The sequence below is a fragment of the Talaromyces amestolkiae genome (genome assembly GCF_001896365.1).
Source record: "Talaromyces amestolkiae strain CIB chromosome Unknown scaffold22.1, whole genome shotgun sequence".
Taxonomy (NCBI): domain Eukaryota; kingdom Fungi; phylum Ascomycota; class Eurotiomycetes; order Eurotiales; family Trichocomaceae; genus Talaromyces; species Talaromyces amestolkiae.
In genome coordinates, this window is record NW_024468058.1 from 287,259 (window position 1) to 307,852 (window position 20,594).

The 20,594-nt window shown below is 47.0% G+C and overlaps 7 protein-coding genes across 7 annotated transcripts; 3 read left to right on the forward strand and 4 right to left on the reverse strand.

Moving 5' to 3' along the window:
* Positions 1 to 317: 317 nt before the first annotated feature.
* On the forward strand, positions 318 to 1,793 carry BHQ10_009071 (uncharacterized protein; the record flags this gene model as incomplete). Its single annotated transcript, XM_040881947.1, has 1 exon — positions 318 to 1,793. The coding sequence occupies one exon, from the start codon at positions 318 to 320 to the stop codon at positions 1,791 to 1,793; it is 1,476 nt and encodes a 491-aa protein (XP_040737573.1).
* Positions 1,794 to 2,060: 267 nt separating this feature from the next.
* On the reverse strand, positions 2,061 to 2,376 carry BHQ10_009072 (uncharacterized protein; the record flags this gene model as incomplete). Its single annotated transcript, XM_040881948.1, has 2 exons — positions 2,061 to 2,249; positions 2,302 to 2,376. 2 exons carry the CDS (start codon positions 2,374 to 2,376, stop codon positions 2,061 to 2,063), a joined length of 264 nt encoding a protein of 87 aa, XP_040737574.1.
* A 501-nt stretch (positions 2,377 to 2,877) lies between these two features.
* BHQ10_009073 (uncharacterized protein) lies at positions 2,878 to 4,636 on the reverse strand (the record flags this gene model as incomplete). The annotated part of the gene is made up of 2 exons (XM_040881949.1): positions 2,878 to 4,129; positions 4,188 to 4,636. The coding sequence occupies 2 exons, from the start codon at positions 4,634 to 4,636 to the stop codon at positions 2,878 to 2,880; spliced, it is 1,701 nt and encodes a 566-aa protein (XP_040737575.1).
* Positions 4,637 to 6,947: 2,311 nt separating this feature from the next.
* BHQ10_009074 (uncharacterized protein) lies at positions 6,948 to 8,985 on the forward strand (the record flags this gene model as incomplete). Its single annotated transcript, XM_040881950.1, has 2 exons — positions 6,948 to 8,611; positions 8,673 to 8,985. The coding sequence occupies 2 exons, from the start codon at positions 6,948 to 6,950 to the stop codon at positions 8,983 to 8,985; spliced, it is 1,977 nt and encodes a 658-aa protein (XP_040737576.1).
* A 789-nt stretch (positions 8,986 to 9,774) lies between these two features.
* On the reverse strand, positions 9,775 to 15,074 carry BHQ10_009075 (uncharacterized protein; the record flags this gene model as incomplete). Its single annotated transcript, XM_040881951.1, has 6 exons — positions 9,775 to 9,930; positions 9,991 to 10,629; positions 11,723 to 11,952; positions 12,002 to 12,816; positions 12,876 to 12,926; positions 14,578 to 15,074. The coding sequence occupies 6 exons, from the start codon at positions 15,072 to 15,074 to the stop codon at positions 9,775 to 9,777; spliced, it is 2,388 nt and encodes a 795-aa protein (XP_040737577.1).
* A 538-nt stretch (positions 15,075 to 15,612) lies between these two features.
* On the forward strand, positions 15,613 to 18,030 carry BHQ10_009076 (uncharacterized protein; the record flags this gene model as incomplete). The annotated part of the gene is made up of 3 exons (XM_040881952.1): positions 15,613 to 15,697; positions 15,751 to 16,739; positions 16,795 to 18,030. 3 exons carry the CDS (start codon positions 15,613 to 15,615, stop codon positions 18,028 to 18,030), a joined length of 2,310 nt encoding a protein of 769 aa, XP_040737578.1.
* A 140-nt stretch (positions 18,031 to 18,170) lies between these two features.
* BHQ10_009077 (uncharacterized protein) lies at positions 18,171 to 19,448 on the reverse strand (the record flags this gene model as incomplete). Its single annotated transcript, XM_040881953.1, has 1 exon — positions 18,171 to 19,448. One exon carries the CDS (start codon positions 19,446 to 19,448, stop codon positions 18,171 to 18,173), a length of 1,278 nt encoding a protein of 425 aa, XP_040737579.1.
* Between the last annotated feature and the right edge of the window lie 1,146 nt (positions 19,449 to 20,594).

The window sequence follows — 20,594 nt, forward strand, 5'->3', positions numbered from 1 at the left end:
GATAGATTCGTTATAAATCAACCGACTTTCTTTGAATCTCTTATCCTCATTTTGATTATTCTGGTGCTGCGTTGGTGTTAATGAATGCTCATACGTCTTTTCCCCTACATCTCTGACTTCAAAGCGGGGATCGTTCCGAGAGAATTTTTTGCTGCTATTTCGAAGGATTTGATCAATGAACTCATTCATGATCTTCAGCAATTCATGTTTGTCAGTACTCTTAGCGTGATCTAACAGTTTACAAAAGACTGTAAACAGACTCTGTCGACTCGCAAAGGTGCAGTTTGGTTGGACGAGTTCTACACACAACATACAACATGTCCGTCAACAAAGAGATGGACCTCGAAAAGGCCGAGGTCCAAGATAATCTAGAACAACACCGCCAATCAAATTTTAATCAACATGCCAATAACGAAAAGAATATCCAAAGATCATCTTCCCCATCTCCATCTGCATATACATCCTCCGACAACGACAACGAATTCCAACGCACAATATCAAGATCAACAAGCCGAGCCGAAAACACCGTCATAGCCAGAACACTCAGCCTAGTCCGCACCCGCGAATCAAGCCATATCATCAGCCCCCCTCCAGACGGCGGTATCCAAGCCTGGTCCCAAATCATTCTCGCGCATCTCGTCATCATCAACACATGGGGTTACGTGAATTCCTTTGGCGTTTTTCAGAGTTACTATACGACCCAACTTGCCGAATCGCCATCAACAATCTCCTGGATTGGGAGCACGCAGACCTTTCTCGTGTTTTTTATCGGCACGTTCTCTGGCCGTGCCACTGACGCCGGCTATTTCAAATTCACTTGGAGCTGCGGCTTGATCATTAACGTGCTCGGTGTATTCCTGACATCGCTGTGCCATGAGTACTGGCAAATATTCCTGTCTCAGGGCCTCATGTCCGGTATTGGATGCGGCTTGATGTTCTGCCCGACTATCGCCTTACTGCCGACCTATTTCGAGAAACGGCGTGCGCTGGCCCTGTCCGGTGCAGCAGCTGGTTCAGCAACGGGCGGTCTCATAATCCCCGCAATGGTGAACTCGCTACTCCCCAAGATCGGATTTGCGTGGACATTACGTTGTCTGGGATTCTTCTCTCTGGCGACGTTATTACCCGGCCTATTCTTCCTCAAACAGAGACTGCCACCGCGTGCTACAGGACCCATTGTCGAGTGGAAAGCATTTCGAGAAGTACCATATCTATGTTTTGCGTCCGGGATGTTCTTTGTAATCCTGGGGTTATACGTTGGATTTTTCTACGTTAGCAGTTTCGCGCGTGATGCGTTGGGTTCGTCGGTGTCGACGGCTACTGATTTGTTGATGGTTATGAGTGCGGTAGGATTACCGTGTCGTATTATTCCCGGTTTATTGTCCGATGCGTTTACGGGTCCGCTGAACCTCTTGATCCCGTTTAGTTTCTGTACCGCCATTACTGCATACGGTTGGGCTGGTGTATCTAGTGTCCCGGGTCTATATGTCTGGGCCGTGATTTATGGTGTCACGTCTGCTGGCGTTCAGGGCCTGTTTCCTGTGGCGTTGAGTTCGTTGACTGACGATCTCAAGAAGACTGGTGTAAGGATGGGGATGGTTTTGACGATTGTCAGTTTTGCGGCGTTGACGGGTAGCCCGATTGCGGGTGCTTTGGTGCAGGCGGACCATAACACAGGGACCGGGGAATATTTGTATATGCAGATGTTTATGGGTAGTGTGATTTTGTTTGGGAGTGGGCTGTTGGTGGTTGCGAGGTTTAGCAGGTTTGGATTTGAGGTTGTGAAGGGATAATCAATACCACCACGCTCAAGGGTCTTAAGATGATGGTGGTGAATATTGAGCATTTATGCGAGCGTTTCCTTTTCGATTACGTGGTGGATGTCCAAACGAGTAATCAATATATATTGATAAGGTTATAGCGGTTCTAGAACTACGCATAGCTAGCATCTCTAGATAACATTATGATGTAGTGATCATTGAACAGTCACATGTTATACCTCCCTCCATCTTTTAATGGCCAACATCACAGAAGTCGAAATACAGCTCATGCTGACACACTCAAATACTAGGAACACAAAGAGGAACCTGACTCATAAAGACATGATCCTCGAACGCCTTCAATGCTTTCTCCCAAATGGCTGACAGATCCTCGGAAAATTCTGCCGCGGTGCCTTCTGTCGTATTCTTTGCGGTTGCGGGAGCGGACTGTTCTTGATTCTCGGCAAGTTCCTTGCTGCGAATGAACTTCTGAAGACAAATTTAATTGAAATCTAACCTCTTTAGCGAAGTGGAAACTTACCTCGCTCTTTGAGAGCGTAGAGGTAGGGTCTTGCTGATTAGGGCGGAAGAGCGAAACGCCGGTCGGATTCATCATTTTTGCGAGTGTTTTTTCAAGATTTTGACTGTTGAAGTAAGGCGAAAATGAAATTATGTGCTATTGTATGTGGACCCAAGCGTATATAATGTATTTTTTTTTTTTTGATAGACTTGAAACCTGAACCTAGCGGGATAGCAGTGACCTATTTCTGTCTACTCTGCTCGAAATACTTTTCAATGTTTTTCTTTGATCATCTGAGCATCGCCTCTATAAGTCTTGAAAGAGAAGAATTTTTGATCAAGGGGCTTACACAGGGGTCTTTGACTTCACTACATTTTGTATTGATTGGCAAGGTATCAGGTCATAGAACTGCTCATGCCTGCACTTTGAAAGACATTTCTATATCTATTTATATCCGAAATTGCATCATCATCCGTCCTGCACACTAGTGGTATCTCGACAAAACAATAGGAAGACTCGGACAGTAATCATGACCGAACCACAAAGAACGCCAAAACTTCCTTGCTAAAAAACAGTCGCAATGTAAACCTACATAAATCATAACTTCGTCACAGATCCAAATCTCCTTCCAGGTGTGTCTTTAACGCACAGATAGCTATCTAGCTTTGTCTGCATATCCTTCTTACCCTCCGCAATCTCGGTGACCAGGCCTAGAATCTGTAGCTCGGAGCCAGATATGGGCCGAGCTGACAATTTCCCAGGCCATTCCTCAGCTTCTTTTGTTGTCGCTGAAGAAAAGTATCGAGTCAGCAAATCGGATAACATGTTTTTCTCTTTCTTTGGAACTAGGTTGATGGTTGCGGTCTGAATCATGATGCGCTCATCACAAGCAAATGCGAGAGCTACACCGGCGCCGCAGGCATGTCCGTTCAAGCATGCAATCACTGGTTTGGGGTACTGGTCGATTATCTCGAAAAGTTGTACCAAAAGATCAATGGCGTTATTTCTCTCTGCTACTGCTGCCTCCTTGTAGGCACTGTTCTTGGAACGTTCGCGTTTAAGATCAATACCGGCACAGAAATATGATCCGGCCCCTGTTATTATGACACGAGTCACCGAGGAGTTGCCGTGGTATGTTTTCAAACATTTGATCATCTGTGTAATCATAGGCGTAGTGAGCATGTTACCCTTATTCGGCCGATTCAGAATGATCTTCAAATCACCACCTTCGCTCTGAAGGAAGCGAATCTTTTCAGCGTGTTTGACTCGCGTAAGAGATGCTTTCATGTGCTTCATTGAAATTGGTCGAAAACTTGGTAGCCGTAACTCCTTTTCTCTTGGTTGCGATTCCTTCTGGAGGACGTTGAGAGTATCTGAGGAGTAGCCACTTCGGAGGCTCTCCAAGCATCCTTTGACCTGCTGGTTTATCCAATTACCCGTCGCAACCAATTCCGTCAGGTTTATTCCAGTTTGGATTCCTGCATTTTGAAACATAAGAACCACATCCTCCGTCGCCACATTTCCCTTCGCGCCGGGGGCAAAAGGACACCCTCCGAGACCCCCGACGCTAGCATCGAATACCCTGATACCACAGATATAAGCCTGTAGTACATTTGCTACTGCTTGACCATAGGTATCGTGAAAGTGACCGGCTAGGCAGTTGAGAGGTATGCCGTTTTTCTCGAGATACCTGATCAGAGTAGCTACTTTGGCGGGTGTGCCAGCCCCTGTTGTATCACCTAGGCTCACTTCGTAGCAGCCCATTTCCAGCAGTCTTTGAACACAGCGCAGAACGCTGGATGGTTTGGTTGGGCCATCATATGGATCCACGAAGATGCATGATACATATCTGTAGCTCAGAGTCAGCAATCTGAAACCGTAGCTACACGTATGGTGATCAAACTTACCCTCTCACAGCAATACCAGCTTCGAGTGCCTTCTGAGCAACTTCTTGCGCTTTTCCAATTCCCTGCTCAACAGAGCAGTTGATATTCGCCTGACTAAACCCTTCTGTCGCGCTGATGAAGACGGCTACTTCCTTGACACCTCTCGATAACGCAATTTCCAGCCCTTTCAAATTAGGAGTGAGAACCGGCCAACGAAGACCATTTGCCTCAGAATCTTTCATAAGATCTTTGATTGAGGGACTAGTCAATATCTCCTGACAATCCGCTAACTGCGGCACTTTGCGCGTAGACACGACGGAAGTAAGCTCAATACTGCGCAGCCGAGCCCGGCGAAGTCGCTGAATCAGCTCGATTTTTATCTCCGTCGGAACGGTTTTTTTAATACTCTGCAGTCCGTCCCTAGGACCGACTTCGACGATGCGTACTTCGGGTACCTTTGATCGTGTCATTTCTTCCACCCGTGCTTCTCCTCCCGCCGTCTTGATGCAAGTACATATAACCCCAGCCTCGATAATCTATTGCATGATATTTGGTCCTTATTGTTGCTGCAAAATTATGATCAAGTCGTTCAAGACGGTACCTTCTTCTAGAAACACGCCGAAACACAGATCATAAGACGGATGGTGGGGGACAGAAAAGCCGAGTCAAAAGAGTTCAGCCTCGGATGTGACGCCCTTTCCTCCGACAGTCAGTCAAAACATAGCCATCGTCATCACTGTTACCTACGTTACACAATGATTCAAATCAAGATAAAACCCGATAAACATCATTGACTACAAACTCGAAATTTCAAATGCAACATCGTAGGACATCTTTGTATAAAGGAAGAACAAAAGTTAGGGTTGTGGACAGGTAAATGACGTACCGGCTTCTGTTTGCGGCAATACCCGTGGAATGGCGTGGAAATGGAAATATGGGGCCGATGAGAAACTCCGTTAATATGCAAGTAACGCAACTATATAAAGACTTGAGCGATAGGATGGATTCTCTTGGATTATGTGTCGTTGGATTGGTCAACAGAGTTTCACAGGAATGTTATTGATTCGTTGGCCAAGTGTTGGGGGCTCGGTTCGAGAACTCCGGCCCCGATAAGGGCTATATATTTGACAGCGGTATAAAGGGCCGACTGAAAGTAGATCTGTCGTGTTCATGGAGTGTGAGGCAAAGACTACATCTTATTGCAGGCAATGCGGGGTTGGTACTTTCGTACTATCTTGTACTTGGACGCTGCGCCTTTATCAGGCTCAACTATCGAATTCCACGCAGTAGCCCCTCTTGCATCAGGGCTCGACTTTGAAGTATTGGATGATATCTAGCATTGTCACAGAAGTAGCAAATGATGCTTCCATTTTGAGCAATGGCTGTCATCTTTCAGGTATATTGTACATGGTAGAAACGGACCCTGTAATGTATATTGGCTGTTTCCTGTCAAGATTTAGAGACCACCAGTCATGGATTGCTAGAGTGTGGGTTTCTGGTTAGGTAGTCTGTCAAGATTTTTTCTCCTCAAATGCCTTGAAGAAGCTTGCAGCGTTATCATTCGTTATAAGCATCGACTCTAATACGAGCAGTAATAGATATAAAGCAATATCTTATATACATAGTACATTCTCTCTGAGCAAATCTAGATACTAATCTTGTGCCACAGACACAATCAATGAGACAAATTCTCCATTCATCTTTATCGTAGGGCGCAAAGCTTGTACCCGAGCTGTTTGATTATTCGTAAATTAGTACAATAGACCTTTGTGGATGAAAAGTGATGCTAGAGGCGACTCAGGCGAGGAATGTTGGAAAGGATAAATTCCGATGAGCAGCAACCGCTCTCTAGAGTTTCCATATTGCCCATTGTCGAATGATATGTTATTCGAAACAGGTTCACGGTTTACCACTTTGTTTGGGAAAGGATTGAAGTTCCTACCAGAGCGATTCATAATTTAAAAATTTTTTTGAGTCGCAAGCGACTGGTCTAACAATTTGATTCTTGCACTATCTAGTAACTTACAGCTTTCTCAAGCTTTTAGACCTAATTCTGAGGTTTTCCAAACTCGAGTGTGCCACTTTGTATCTACCTTTTGATATGTTGCCTCATTAGGATGCACCTCAACGCTAGGTAAATTTGCAAGCCTCAGTATTAAGGCAGTCATTAGAGCTGTAGACTAAACAATAGTTAGAAGATAAATGAATTGGCCATAGTATGCTTTCGAACGTTCGAAACATTGGAGGGTATTCAAGTTATTGTTCTTTGACAAACGGATACTCGATTACACACGTAGCCCTAACTTGACACGGTCCTCTAACAATCTCACAAAGCTGCAAATCTTCACATCTATTGTAGCCACCAATTGACAGCAAAATTCTAAAACTGCAACAAATAATGAATTGTACATTGTCAATAGGAGAGTTTCATAATAGAGCAAGTGCACACAATGGAATTGTTCACATTACTGTAGCTTCGTTAGGATGGGGCCACCGATTGTTGAACTGGGCAACAACATCACACAGTTGTTATATGATTGCACAATACCATTGCCAGTCTATGTCTTTGTGAATTTGATTGTTTATTGAGACCTTTTGATGGTTTCTAAACTTTGTGTCCAAGCTACTTAAGCCGCGAACTTTTCCACTGGGAACTTTTGGTTCATAAGATAGTTTGTTTACAACCTTGTCATATTTAGTCGATATCTGATTGACGACTTCCTATGCTCAATATTTCTTTTCTTAAAAGAGTGCACTTCGATTCAAAAACAAACAACACAAATGTCAAACCAAGACTTACGACAACCATCTGAGGAGGGTCCGCAATCCATGAATGAGCCAGAATCATCCAGTGAAGGTGGCTCCTGGTACCACAGGAGTGATGAAGATCAAGAGAATAGGCCACATGCAGACCCTAATACACAGATAGTCTATACGGAATTCCCTCCGGGTACATCGGCCAGCTATGATATAGAACGCCCTGAATACGGAAACGATCCAGTTGCACTGCGAAAAGCATTTAAAAGAGCGAAGCGAAGACAGAAAGACATAGATGCCGAGAGACGGAGCTGGTATGGTGAAGATGCAGATGAAGTCATGGAATACCAGTTCAGGTTTACGCCCGAGGAACTACGCGACAGAGCGGCGGAGAGACATGGTGGGCAGACGTTTTATGAGCATATGGTGGAAGTAGGGCTGGCGCAAGATTTGGATCGTATCGTGGGGGATGAATTAGAGGAAGAACTTGAGGAAAATTACGAGAGGAGAATGGAAGAGTGGAGGACCGGCATTCATCCGGATTTTGTACCAGATTGGGATCATGGCGATGTACACAATCAAGGCGATGATCATAATCAAGGCGACAATAACCAAGGCAAGGAGCATGATGATGGAAACAGGGACAAAGACAACAGCAGATTGGCAAATTCAGAGCCGGAAACGTCGCGTGAGTATTCAGATAGTGGAGATCGCGGTGACGATGAAGGCGAAAGTGATACACCGTCGACAGATAAAACAAGGGCAATGCCGGACTTTGATTCAGAGTCTAAGAGCCAAAAGAGAAGAAGACTGTCGGATGATGCATTTGATAGTGGGAGGGCATCAAAAAAACGAAGGACTCCTGAGCAAAGTGACAATGATGAAGCAGCGGCGATGCAAGTCCAACGGGAGTTCTATCAGTCGCAACCAGAACAGACAGAAGAGCCATCAGAAGACACAGATGTTGAGTACCAGCGACAACAGGATGAAAGACGTGATCTATTTTTCAGAGACAAAGAGTTGCGAGAAAGTCTTGATAGACGGCAGTCAGGGGAGCAGCAGCCACCGCAACCGCAACTACAGCAACAGACGCAGCAGCAAGAATTTGAGGAAGGAGAGGGCGAGGAGGTACGACCAAGGACAAGACTGGAATACGAAAGGGAAGCAAGACTTCAACATGATCTAGAATATGTTCTCCAGCATCAAGAGGATATACGAGCCCACCTGCGAGGAATTCAGAGGAGATTGGATAGTACAGGGGGAACGGAACCGAACTTACGAGAACTATGGGGAGTGCAAATGCAGAATCTTGAATTACAACGACACCGAGAAATGAGAATACAACAGCGGTTGCGAGTACTTCAGCAACAGTCTCGTATAGAGGATCTACAATACCGACAAAATGGACTATCTGAGGAAATTGGCCGAATGCGGATTGAGCAGGATCAAGTACGAGAACGCCTAGAAAGGATAGGGCAGCAGATGAGATTACACGGATATCGAGCAGACTGGCGAAGAGAGGAGGCGGCCCTAGAGGAGCAGCAGTATCAATTGGGGCAGCAAGTGGAACATTTGGAACGGCGAATCTTTGCACTCCAGCAACAAATAGCAGAAATGGAAGCTGATCAACGCGTACAAGAGAGGAAGTGGGACGAGCTCAGAGTACAGGAAGATGAACTCGTAAAGGCGTGGGAACAACTAGCGGAAGATGATCAACCACGCCAGCAACAGCAACAGCAACAATCGCAGCAATCACCACAGCAGCAACAGCAGCAACAACAGCAGCAACAACAGCAACAACAGCAACAACCGCGAGTGCAACTGCAGCGACAGCAGCGACAGCATGGTCAGCAGCAAATACCACGACAGCCAAGAGACCAATGGCCGTCGCAAATATCGCAGCTTGAACGGGAACATCGGCGACAGGAAAATAGTCTATGGAACCGACTGGATAGACGGAACCAAGAACGCGAACAGGAACGGCGACGCCGGCCACTACGAGAGCTACAACCAGGACAATACCCAGATGAAGGACAAAATCCACAACCTTCCCGACATGTAACAGGACCTCAAGGATCGCAAAGGCCGCGGGGACAGCAACAGCGACGACGACCACGAGCAACAAACCCAGCTCAATCGCGTAGTCAACCACCGCCTATACCCCGACATATAATAGGGCCTCAAGGACCGTCACAGCAACAGGAGCAGCCACAGGGACGACAAGAAGAAAGAAGAGACCTAGCTCAGCCGCAGAATCAATTACCGCCGCCACCTGTATGGCCATTGAGGCCACAACACGCGCCCCAGCAGTCAAGGCAACAAGGGGATCAATCTACATCACAAGATCCACCACAACAGTCAGATAATAATCCACGAAGGAGAACGTGGAGTTCAAGTTCAGAAGACGATGATAGACGAGCACATAGAAGAGTGCGAAGAGATGATACGGAATCAGAAGATACAGGACCAAATGATTCAGAATTGGATCAAGCACCGATATTTGCACCAGTACGAGATGCAACTTTAGCACTGCAACGTGTCATAGAAGAGTCACCACAACAAGTCGAAGGAGCAACAGGACCAGCACCAGGTCAGGGTTCAAGTGAGGGCTCGCGACAGCTCCTGCCACCAGCAGAGATACAAGAACGGCATTCAACGCCAAGAGGATTGCAAGTGTCGACTCTATTCACCAATGAAAGAACAAGATCAGTAATAAGACCTCAGGGGTTCACAGGACCTGCACGAGCAAGCGGTGGAGCTTGGATCGTAACGACTGAGGAGGCATCGATTGCACGAGATAATATACAAGAACAACGACGGATATCGGAACGACAAGCAGCGCAAGAACAGGCTAATACACGACCGGTGATACATGATAATTCTTCAGAGTCTTCAACTCCAACTCGAACAGACCCACCAGCACAAAGACCGAGACTATCGCTTCCAGCACCACCGCGACCATTGTTGTTTCCAAGCTTAAGTGCTGCTCGACCTCATACTGCAGCTCCTATTGAACCGCCAATTCATCCCCAGCCTCCAAGTTATCTATCCGCTATACTTCAGTCACCAGTTTACCCCCCAGCTCCGGCTTCAACGCCAGTTCATCTGTCGTCAGTGTTGCCACGGGCTCGTTCAGTACCTCATCCCCGACCTCAACCTGCAGAAGTACACGCACCACCACAAACATCAACAGCTCCAGCTCCAGCTCCAGAGTCATCTCAGGCTCCCACTCCCTCTCACTCTCCCGCCTCGGCCCCAGCCCCAGCCCCAGTCTCAGTCCCGGCACAAGCTCGACCTCGCAGAGGAAGAGGCAGAACGCAGACGACAGCACGCAGCCCAATCCGAAAAAGCACACCCGTGAGGAAACAGACTTCACGTTCAAGAGAGTCCCAGGAGCAAGCTGCCACAGCTCATCGGCCAAAGCGAGCACAAACAATGCGCCAGAGAGAAACCCAGCGCCAGCAAGAGCGCCAACGAGGTCGTCGTCAGCGACAGAGCCAGGATCAGGCCCAGGCTCAACCTTCAACTCAAAACCAACCCCTAGCCCGACCACCGGCTCAAAATCAGACAACAAATCAAAATCCGGGGCAGGTACCCGCACAGAATAGTACTCAACCAGCGCGAAGGCAGTCGAGGAGGCAAAGCAGGTGGACGCAGCCTTACGATGTAAGCGGTTTGCGTCGTAGTACGCGGAATAGGAAGCCTCCTGATCGTTATGTTCCACCAACGTGGATTAGGTAGCGCTTTTTCTCTACTATTTGCCATGTTTCGATGTTTTGATGTTTGATATGAACTTTTTATCGGCGTTTGTATATGTATTCGGGCAGTTTGTGTAATAGATTTAGCAAGATAGATTTTTGTGGAATTTGAAGTTATTGGTATTTTGCTTGATATCCATCAGCTTTTAGGCATATATGTAGAAAGGTATAGTAAGGTATAGCCAGTAACGAGGGAAGAAAGTGGCTTTTCACTTAGCTAACTAACTACCTTGCCATTCAAAAGAGAATAAAAACCTCAGGTTTTCTACCTAGAATTCACCCGTATTGATGGCATTGATCAAAAAAAAAAAAGAAAAAAGAAAAAAAAAACCAAATCGGGCGTGAATGCCAGCCCAGCAAGCAGGAAAATATCCAATTTCAGCTCAAAGTTACAGAGAAATTACTTAATAGTTACATGAAGCAAGGGAGTAGTTAGAATAAGTCTCGTAAACAATATAAGAAGAGGTTCTATAAAAATTTGTATCCTGGATTTTAGTAAGACCTTTGACACAAAATGTCTATAACACAGCGCATCAGCGCCAAATTGTGGATAGATATTGCAACCAACACCCACCACCGAGATCCGCGTCGAGGAGTTTGACGAAAAGAGGAAATATGACCAGAGGTGGAGCATCAAGTCCTTCCAAGGCTGTAAGAAGGGCCGGGCGAAAGGGGGGGTTGTTTTGGGAATCTCATGAAAAGTACTTGGTGCGTGCTCTACCCAGGTAGATCATGATAAAATTGATAAAAGTATAAGTCAGAGCGCAAATCGTTTCAACATGTTGCTTTTGTAGACAAGAATTCTCTATATAATGTGAGTACTTACAGAGACGCCCTTTCCATTACATGAAAAGCTGACAGCCAGCGCGAACATTATTATTGATCCACATGCGTGGGCAAATTATACTCCGCATAATCCAAATGTACAAACGCTCTATCCACACTCTCCACTGAACTCTCAAGCATATACTGCAAACTCTCCCCAATATCATGACTATCATGCAAACTTGTTTGTCCATCAAGCACAATATCGACTTCTACATTGAGTCGATCACCGGAGTAGTATGCCTCTAAGTTCTGAATCCAGCGAATGCAATTCGCGAAGCGCATGACGATGTACAACAAGACGCTGCGGTCGGAGGGCGAGGCAGCAGCGCCTGTTAGGTGGGCGATGTGCTCGTTTGCGGTGCTGGCCCAATTGGCGATTACGTAGAAAGAAAGAAGAAGACCGCCCAAGGGGTCAAGCCACCATGTATTGGTGAATGTGCCGACTGCTTCTAGTTAGTTTGATTTGTAATTGGTAGGAAAGAAAGAACTGACTGAGAGGAAAAATGATACTGAAGATGTTAAAAACAACATCCGTCATGGCATCCTGGGCCAAAGCTTGAACATTCGAATTATTGATTCTGCGACACCAAAGCCAGCATAGACCCTTGATGGCAACCGTCGAAGCCATGATGATGAGCGCGGGGACTGTCAATTTTATCAGATTATGGTCTTCGCCGGCTAACCGCTGCAAAGAGAGGATCCCAACTTGGACGAATGAAGTAATCATCACGACGGCAAAGATGAGTACGCCTAGAGGTTCGAGACGCTGGCGGCCGACAGGGTAGCGGAATCGGTCCCGTCGTACTGTCAAGCGGGTAGTGCTCCACACGATAGCAGTACTCAAGAAGTCGAGCGCTGCGTCTACCAAGCTAGCGAGGACGGAGACGGAGCTAGTCATTAGAGTGACGATAATTTTGGAAATCAGCAAGATCAGGTTAGCGACTAGGTTAATATATACAGCCGTCATGACGATGCGACGGGAGTCTTGCTCTTTTGATGATTGTGTATTTTCCATCATCTCGTCCGCATCGTCCGATGAAAGTAACAGTGGAGTTCTTTCATTCAACTGACGATGAGCTCGGTCAGTTTCCTGCGACTCAGATGTCGATATAATAGGTTGCGCCCTCTCATGGCCAGGAGATGTGGACAATGGCTCCTCTGTAATCGGGTGCAAGTGACTGCGTCGATTGGTAGCCCAGAATCGATCGTAGTCTTCTAGCAGATCACGCGCAATTGAGGAGTCCAGAAGACGATCAACAAAACTACATCGGGAAACAAGATAGTTCATCCGTTCATAGTACTCGCGGCTAACAATCAAGTAAGATGTGGTGCCTAAGACCTGATTGAGAGACAATTGTTTACTTACACCGGTTTCCGAAGTTTAGACAATTCTTCTGGAGGCGTATAATAATCAGACCTGATATCAGTTAATACCTATAAAACTGATGCATAATGTTAAAAAGTGAATACCATCGAAATGCCGGTGATGTATCTCCAATCAGAATCGAGCCTCGTCTTCGCGGCACTTCACTTGTTGGTGACGCAGTAAGATGTCGGGTAATGCCAGTCGTCTCTGCTCCATATGATCCATTCTCAAGGTCGTCCACCGAGTCGGATTTAATATTGTCTTCAGAAATCGAGTATCTCCTTAGCAGGCTCGGAAGACTTTGACCACGAGTCGACATCATCTGCCAGCCCTGTTGGGGACCCAATTCGAGAAATGAACTGGATCTTGACGGCGGACCTTGATAGTGTTGGTGCTCGGATTGCCATAGCCCTGAAGAACGGCGAGGAGATGACATTTTCTAGAGAAATATGTACAGTGTGGATATGGAGCGAGGTTATTCGAGGTTTCAGCTTGAACAATCTTGCATAAACAAAAACACGGGATCGATGCGGTCATGGTGGGTCTCAGGCGGTGACACGTGTCTGATTGGCTGACGGGTCATATCAGGGTTAGGGCTGTACACAACCCTATCAATGTCTACACTTAGATACAATTTGATTCATTGATCCGGGGATGAATATAACAAATCTTCTATTCAAGGATCTCTAGCGGGGCATTAGTATTTGAGCTCTGATCGAATGGATTCATAAGACGATATGGGGCTAACTCGTGAACGGTCTGCCTCCTGAAAGGATCCGGTCCACCATGGTAGACGAAATCATTTACGGCCTTGTCATAGCAGGAGTATACCATGTTGAATATGTTCTCTCGCCTCTGGTGCACAGTCAACACTGGTCTTTGATGCACGTCGCGCTGCTCCCAAGCTAGCTTATCGCGTATGCCTACAAGCAGATTGCGATACGCATTTGGGTCTCGATCCATGAACTCCAAGTGACTCAGCTCAACAGATCGGACAGACGGCGGTAAATCAACCAGCACGCTGAGTAAGTCATCGACTTGTACGAGAAGTCCCGAAAGACCAAAATGTTGCAGCTTCTTCCAATTCTCGACTGCAGGTAAGATCGTTTTGAGTGGAATGAAGTGCTCGGGAGGGAATGGTACGTCTGCAGGAACGTTAAACGGCCGAAACCTTGCGTAGTTGGCATTTATCTGCAGATTAAAGTGCCTCATATCAGGCGACGCACTCAGGGCACTTTTAAGAAGCCCACTTCGAAATGATGACCACTCTTGCTCCCTAGACCATTGTCCATCTGCCAACAGGGTCAAGTCAATGCGACTAAACCCTGGGCTCTGCAGCAACGACACTAAATTATTATACTCTTCGCATGGCTGATCAAATATGCGGCAACTTAGTCCGGTCAGGTGAAGGATGTGTGCATCAACAATAAACTCTGCCACATGATTAGGTGTCTTTGCAAGTTCATTGGTTATGGCACAGAAGCCACGCCAATTCATTTTCTCTTCCTGACTCCAAGGTTGCAGGATATAAGTGCTCTGTGACATTGATTCATATGGCGGCCAGGTGTTTGGGATTGGGTAATTGAATTTGGGCGGAAAGGATCGAATCATCGGGGTTTCATATAGTGGAAAATCTAACACCCCATGGGCTACGGGAGTGACCGTCACCCTCCTCAACCTCGGAAAGCGTTGTAAACCATACCTGAAAGCCTTAACATCGTCATCAGACTCTAGCACGGTTCTCTGCTGCTGTAGTAGATGTTGGTAATGTTTCCATGAAACATGAATTGATGGATCTGTTTCTTGCATCCTTTTCGATGACCCTCGATCGAGAACATTTGATTCATATGACTCCTCGAACCACCAAGGAATGCCCTCATAGGTATTTGGAAGATCTCCCCACTGGGCCCAATCTTCACCGTCTAACAGATCAAGTCTGCGTTCCGGGGCGTGTTCAATAAGGCGAGCATCGTCCCAGATGATCTCAATGATACTGTGCCGAAATTCCTCGTGCTCTGCGATGGCGCGAAACACTTCAATATTGCGTGGATTCGCAGACAGAAATACTCTGCTGAGGCGCAGTTGCGCCCTCTGGCTTAGCGTCGGGCATGTTAGACGCAGATTCTTGATATCGCGGTTTGGCAGGAAAGACACAATCAATCCCACGATTTCAGCAGGAAGACATATGAGTGCACTCATGACTAGACGGCAACTGCAGAGACGAGACGGCAGTCTGGATGCCAGTTGATGAAAGATAGTATTTTTTGTGGCTTGAGTTGGACTATCCCCAAACTACAACTAGCTTGAGGGTGGGGGATATTTTGTGCCGCCGATTTCGAATCCTAGCTAATCTGCGATTTCGGCAGATTGTCAGCTGGCGAACCTATTGCTCTAGCAGTCAATATACCCAAGCAGTTACCAAGCGACAGGATCTTATCAGTCATCGATCGTCGAATATAATTATTGCAATCTACACCAATCAATTCTTGTCATTTGATTGGTCGGTTGGACATTGATTTGACAGAAATTCCACCAATCATATTGGAAGCGGTCGCCCCACACGAGAGTCATGTTAATCTCTCCATCCAGACGTCTTCAACTCTTCCATGTATCATGACTTCTATCTTGAATAATCTCGACGATACATATCGTGATTGCATCATGTAACTCTTTACATAATCCACGCGTCGATATGAATGGGCTTCCCTGCAGCCGGAGATAATTGTACAGCGTCCCCATGCCCCGGGAACATTCCTGCACCGAGCCAGGGTGCGGAAAGAGGTTCCTTCGAGCTGAGCATCTGGCCAGACATCGGCTGAACCGTATGTATTCAAGCTCAACAGAGCTTTAAAAATTTCGTATTAACTCGATGCAGACAGCCCCAAGCAAATATATCAATGCCCGTCATGTCCCAAACGCTTCGTCCGAAAGGACTTGCTCAGGAGACATGAGGAACGCCATGCCAAGGGCATGTGGTTCCGCAACTCAGGCGGGTTCGTGGCAGCCAATAACTCCGGCTCTTCGCATGAATCTTCAGAGGTTCCGCCTCAATCTGACGTGCAGATGGAGCACGCTGCCATGTTCACTGAACGAGAGCATGAGGAGGATGTCCGGATGAGCTCGGATATGCACTCGGTCAAAATATCTCCTTACGAAGATGCTGGCCAACATAATCAGATGAGTATCATGGATACGACGAGACTTGAAAGCCACAACGATCCGTCCATGTCTTATGGTCAGCATTTAGAGCCAATGGACTTCCAGAATCCAGGCCCTAGTGTCCATGACCCTGACCCCCACAACATGAACTTTGCCCTCCCGCAATTTGTGGAGGATCAAGTCACTTCGCTCTTTTTTGATCCATCAACGAACATCCCCGATCCGGCACTGGACTTTGAGTGGTTGTTTGATAACCTCTCTGCCGACCTGAATTCTGCAGGTAGTGCCGGCATGCCGTCCGTTACCTCCCCGTATAGCAGTATATCAGCAACAGAAATATCTCCACCAGCACTACCCGTGCCATCACCTGCACATATTCGCCATCCATTATCACCTCAATCATCTCAAACATCACCCTGGGTCGAGGTTCGCGCAAACTTATTGAAAGCCTTGAACACCTTGGACCCGGAGATAGCCATGTCATCATTCTTTTATCCGAGTAACCTAGCCGGATTTTGGGATTTATACTTTGAGAATTACCACCCTCACTTTCCGATCTTACATAAACATACTCTCGACCCTGTACAGGCATCTCCTCTCATGGTTGCCGCTATTGTTACGTTAGGGTCCACGTTGTCTGGAGACGCAGTACACTGGGATGCTTCCATAAAGATTCACGATACACTACGATATCTTATTTTCGGAGTATGTATTCCTTTTCTGCTACAACCTGTTTCAAAGCGAGATACTAACTTGATAGACTCCTGACTTTGATCCTCCCGCATCGCTATGGTGCGTCCAAACTCTGTTAATCATACAAGCGCACGAAAAAATGTTTTCTACCAGAAAACATCACCAACTCGCACACATCTTTCACGGTGCAATCATCACACTTATGAAACGCGGTGTTGCATATCAAAACACCGCACAAACATCCGGTATAAGCCCAGTAGAGCAATCATGGCATCAGTGGATCGAAATACAGGGCTCAAACCGAACCGCGTTCTTCGGTTTTGTCATGGATGCTCAGCATAGCTTCATGTTTGGCCACACGTGCATTCTGTCTGTGCACGATGTACGCTTACCATTGCCATGCGCAGATGTACTTTGGGACTGTACCAAAGCCGAGGATTGGGACCGGATGATGCGCAAAACACCCGAATCGCCAGGCTTTCTACCTGTCTTGAAACGCCTGTTAGCACGAACGCCCATTCCGCCACATTGCAGTCCATATGCCCGCTTTATTTTGTTACACGGTCTGTTCAGTGTAACCGCACACCTGAAAGCGCGAGACTCGGCGACGTTGGGCGTTGGACGCATGTCAACAGCGAATTCACCTCGTCTTGATGCAATCGATACATGGAAAGAAACCTTAGAACGCGCCATGGATACGTGGTCCTTCTCCCTCGTCTCACGGAGCTCATCACTTGCGCTCGAAGCGTCGCGACCACTTCATCGCATGGCCTACGTGGCCATATACACCGACATCAACGACATACACATCCTCGCCGGCGCCCCATCTCTGCTAGGCAGTCTACTATCCAATAACGACCGCTTGAGAGCAACGGCCCGCGTACGCCTCTGGAGCGAAAGAGAAGAATCGAAAAAGGCTCTTTACCATTGTCTGTTGCTTATACAAGAAACGATATTTACAGGCCAACTCTACCGCGCTACGAAGGATAACATCGCCCTGAGACCGTGGTCGATATACCACGCCTCACTCATCCTTTGGGCATATGGCGCTATGGCGCGGGAGCGAAGTCAACCACCGGAACCGACTCCATCGAGAGGAAGGGATATGTCCTGTAGTGCTGAAGAATATCTCGTGCGCATGCTGATGTTACTTCGACACGATTCGGCGGATATTGATGTTGTGGCACAGCAGACTTCGGAATTATTGCAGGCGGTGCGCGAGAGTCTGGAGGGTTCTAGGTGGGAGTTGTTGCAGGAGGCGTATGATACGTTGGGGAGGCTAATTGGGATTGAATCCAATTGATTTTTTCTTTTCTGCATTTGATACTTGTTGTGTGATACCATTTTATTTCTTATGTATATAGTAGGTTTTATAGTATGTACTTGATTATGGATGGATGACCTCTGAGGTATGTTTAAGATTCCCATTCCGCATGGTGCTATTTAACGAACCGACTCATTATCCAAAACATCCAAACAATCCATAATAATCTTCCCCAAATGCCATCCCTGTCTCCGCCCGAAAACCTCTTTAGCCCATACTATAGCACCTTTGAGATCACCATCTCGAACTCCGACAGCTTGCATCGCACCCGCCAATCCTCCACGGACCATCTGCCACGCAATCAAAAACGCCTTATAAGCATACAACGTGATCCAAGGTGCTTCAAGGCTCGGCGCCACAGCAGCAGAATCAAGATACCGCAAAAACCAATCAATGTGCGGCTGAATCACGCCGTTTGATTCAATCAGAACCTCACAGGATGAAGGTGCAAGATCCGTTGCGATTCGCACTACTGCGTCCACGCTTCCGCCTACGATTCCGCCGGTGTGCGATGGGGACCAGATCTGGATTTCGATCATGGCCATTTCCCAGGTTGCTTCGCAGAGGGAGGTGTGGATGTTTATGATGTTGTTGTTGTCGTCGTCGTGTGTTTGTTGGGTTGGCTGAGCTCGGATAAAGGGTTCAAGGGCTACAAGGGATGAGGTTATGGGTTCGAGTCTTTCGACGCTGAGTCTACCCGTCATTGTGGACCATCCTGTGATTTCGCGGGCGCTTGAGATTAGGAATTGTGCAATATTGATGGCGCCGTATGGATCGAATGGTGGGAGCGAGTTAAGATTTCGATCGGAAGATAGAAAACATCGAACTGCGTCTGCGTATTGCATGCCGCTGTCAGGACCAGATTGTCCTCGAAGCAATTGCCCATGTGCCCATTGCGCTGAAGTTGGCGCTGTCCAAGATTCTTCCGGGCAGGGCAAGTTATGCTTAATCTCCAAATGGGAGAGTAGCCTAGGAACGGAGCAAAACTGATACCACCAGGAATCAATCTGATGGATGGCGAAGAGCGTCCGTTTATGGGATTCGGCCTTGATGAATTCTCGCCATAGTGAGTCCAGGCATACTGCCACGGAGGACTCGATTCTCTTGGGTTGCATAAGCCCTTTGGAGCGTGCTAAAATGATCATTTTGGAATGCATTTGGGGTCCGTATCCTGAACTTTTGCCGCAAAGATACATTGTGGCGCAGATTTGTAACAGAAGATACGCCTGAATCATGCTGATATCTTTAGTTGCATCGGATTGGTCATCGTTCTCCTGTTCCATAGAAGCAAGAAGTGCTCGAGCTCGATTAAAGCAGCGTGCGGATAAGATCGCTCCGGAGCCTGCTTGGCCGTCGCTGGCGAGATCTTCACCATGCTGGTAGGCGAGCGATAACATGCTAAGGATCAGATGAATAGGAGTTTCGCATATATCAAAGGTTGGTCTGTGAATGAAAGGGACGAAATGTAAAACATGTGTGAAGTAAAGCTCAATGCCGCGTGCAATTTGCGATGCCGAGGGAAACCAATCTTCGTGAGCGATTGGTGACAGACCGTTAGCTAATAAGTTATCTAGAATAATTTCCCTAAAACTACCTCTGTTCATAGACGAGGCAGATTGCGGATTCCCGTAAATGAGCGCCTGAGTGTCAAAGTAATCTGCATGCTTGGTAGCAGACGAACTCATTAATTGGCTATGATCCAAGTCATAGGCATTGTCATCATATTATGCTATGTATGGCGGCTGGCGTAATCGTGGCTGTTGCATAACATGAACCGCGCCGGCTTGTATGTTTCTTGATTCGATATCCATATTGGCACTTCTTATGATCAAATCTATGTCTTTTTCCTGATGGGCACTATCAGCAAAGCGTAAGCCGGGCGACCATGTTTCATAGTCCGCTTGCGGTTCTCCATCGTCACCGGACTGTTGAGGACTCCATGAATTCCCACTACCTGCTGGGGACACCGATGAGGCTGTATCGTTCTCGACATGAGAGTTCCTTCCAGCAGCAATTGTCGGCTTTGTCGCTGTACTTCTCTTCTGGTATGGTCTCTTTGTGGCTCGTGAATCTTCGTGCTCAGCATGTTTTCGTTTCATATGTCGATGATGCAGGTCACGTCGCGAAAACGTGACATTACATACTTCACAAGAAAGGTCGGAAACACCATGGAGACGGGTGTGTAGTGCTGCATGTCGCTTCAGGTTCTCGTTTCTGGTGAAGCGTCTCTGGCAGATGTTGCATTGGAATGGCTGATATGGTGCATTTTGCAGGTTCATAGTAGCGACGGCAGACATATTGATCTGTTGATCTGAGACCACCCGAATGTAATTAATACTTGGAGGTTCAAGGTTGAGAGTTTGGAGATAGGAACTTAACGGGGAAAGCAGTGGAGTCGGAGATGGTCCGGTTATCGAGGAGACGTATGTCATCGTATTACACGTATTTATAGATAAGACATGCTTTATCCCCGCGTATCTGTCACAATCCGTCCACTCAGTAACCAGGAATTGTAGCCGACACACGATAAGCAGACACCAATT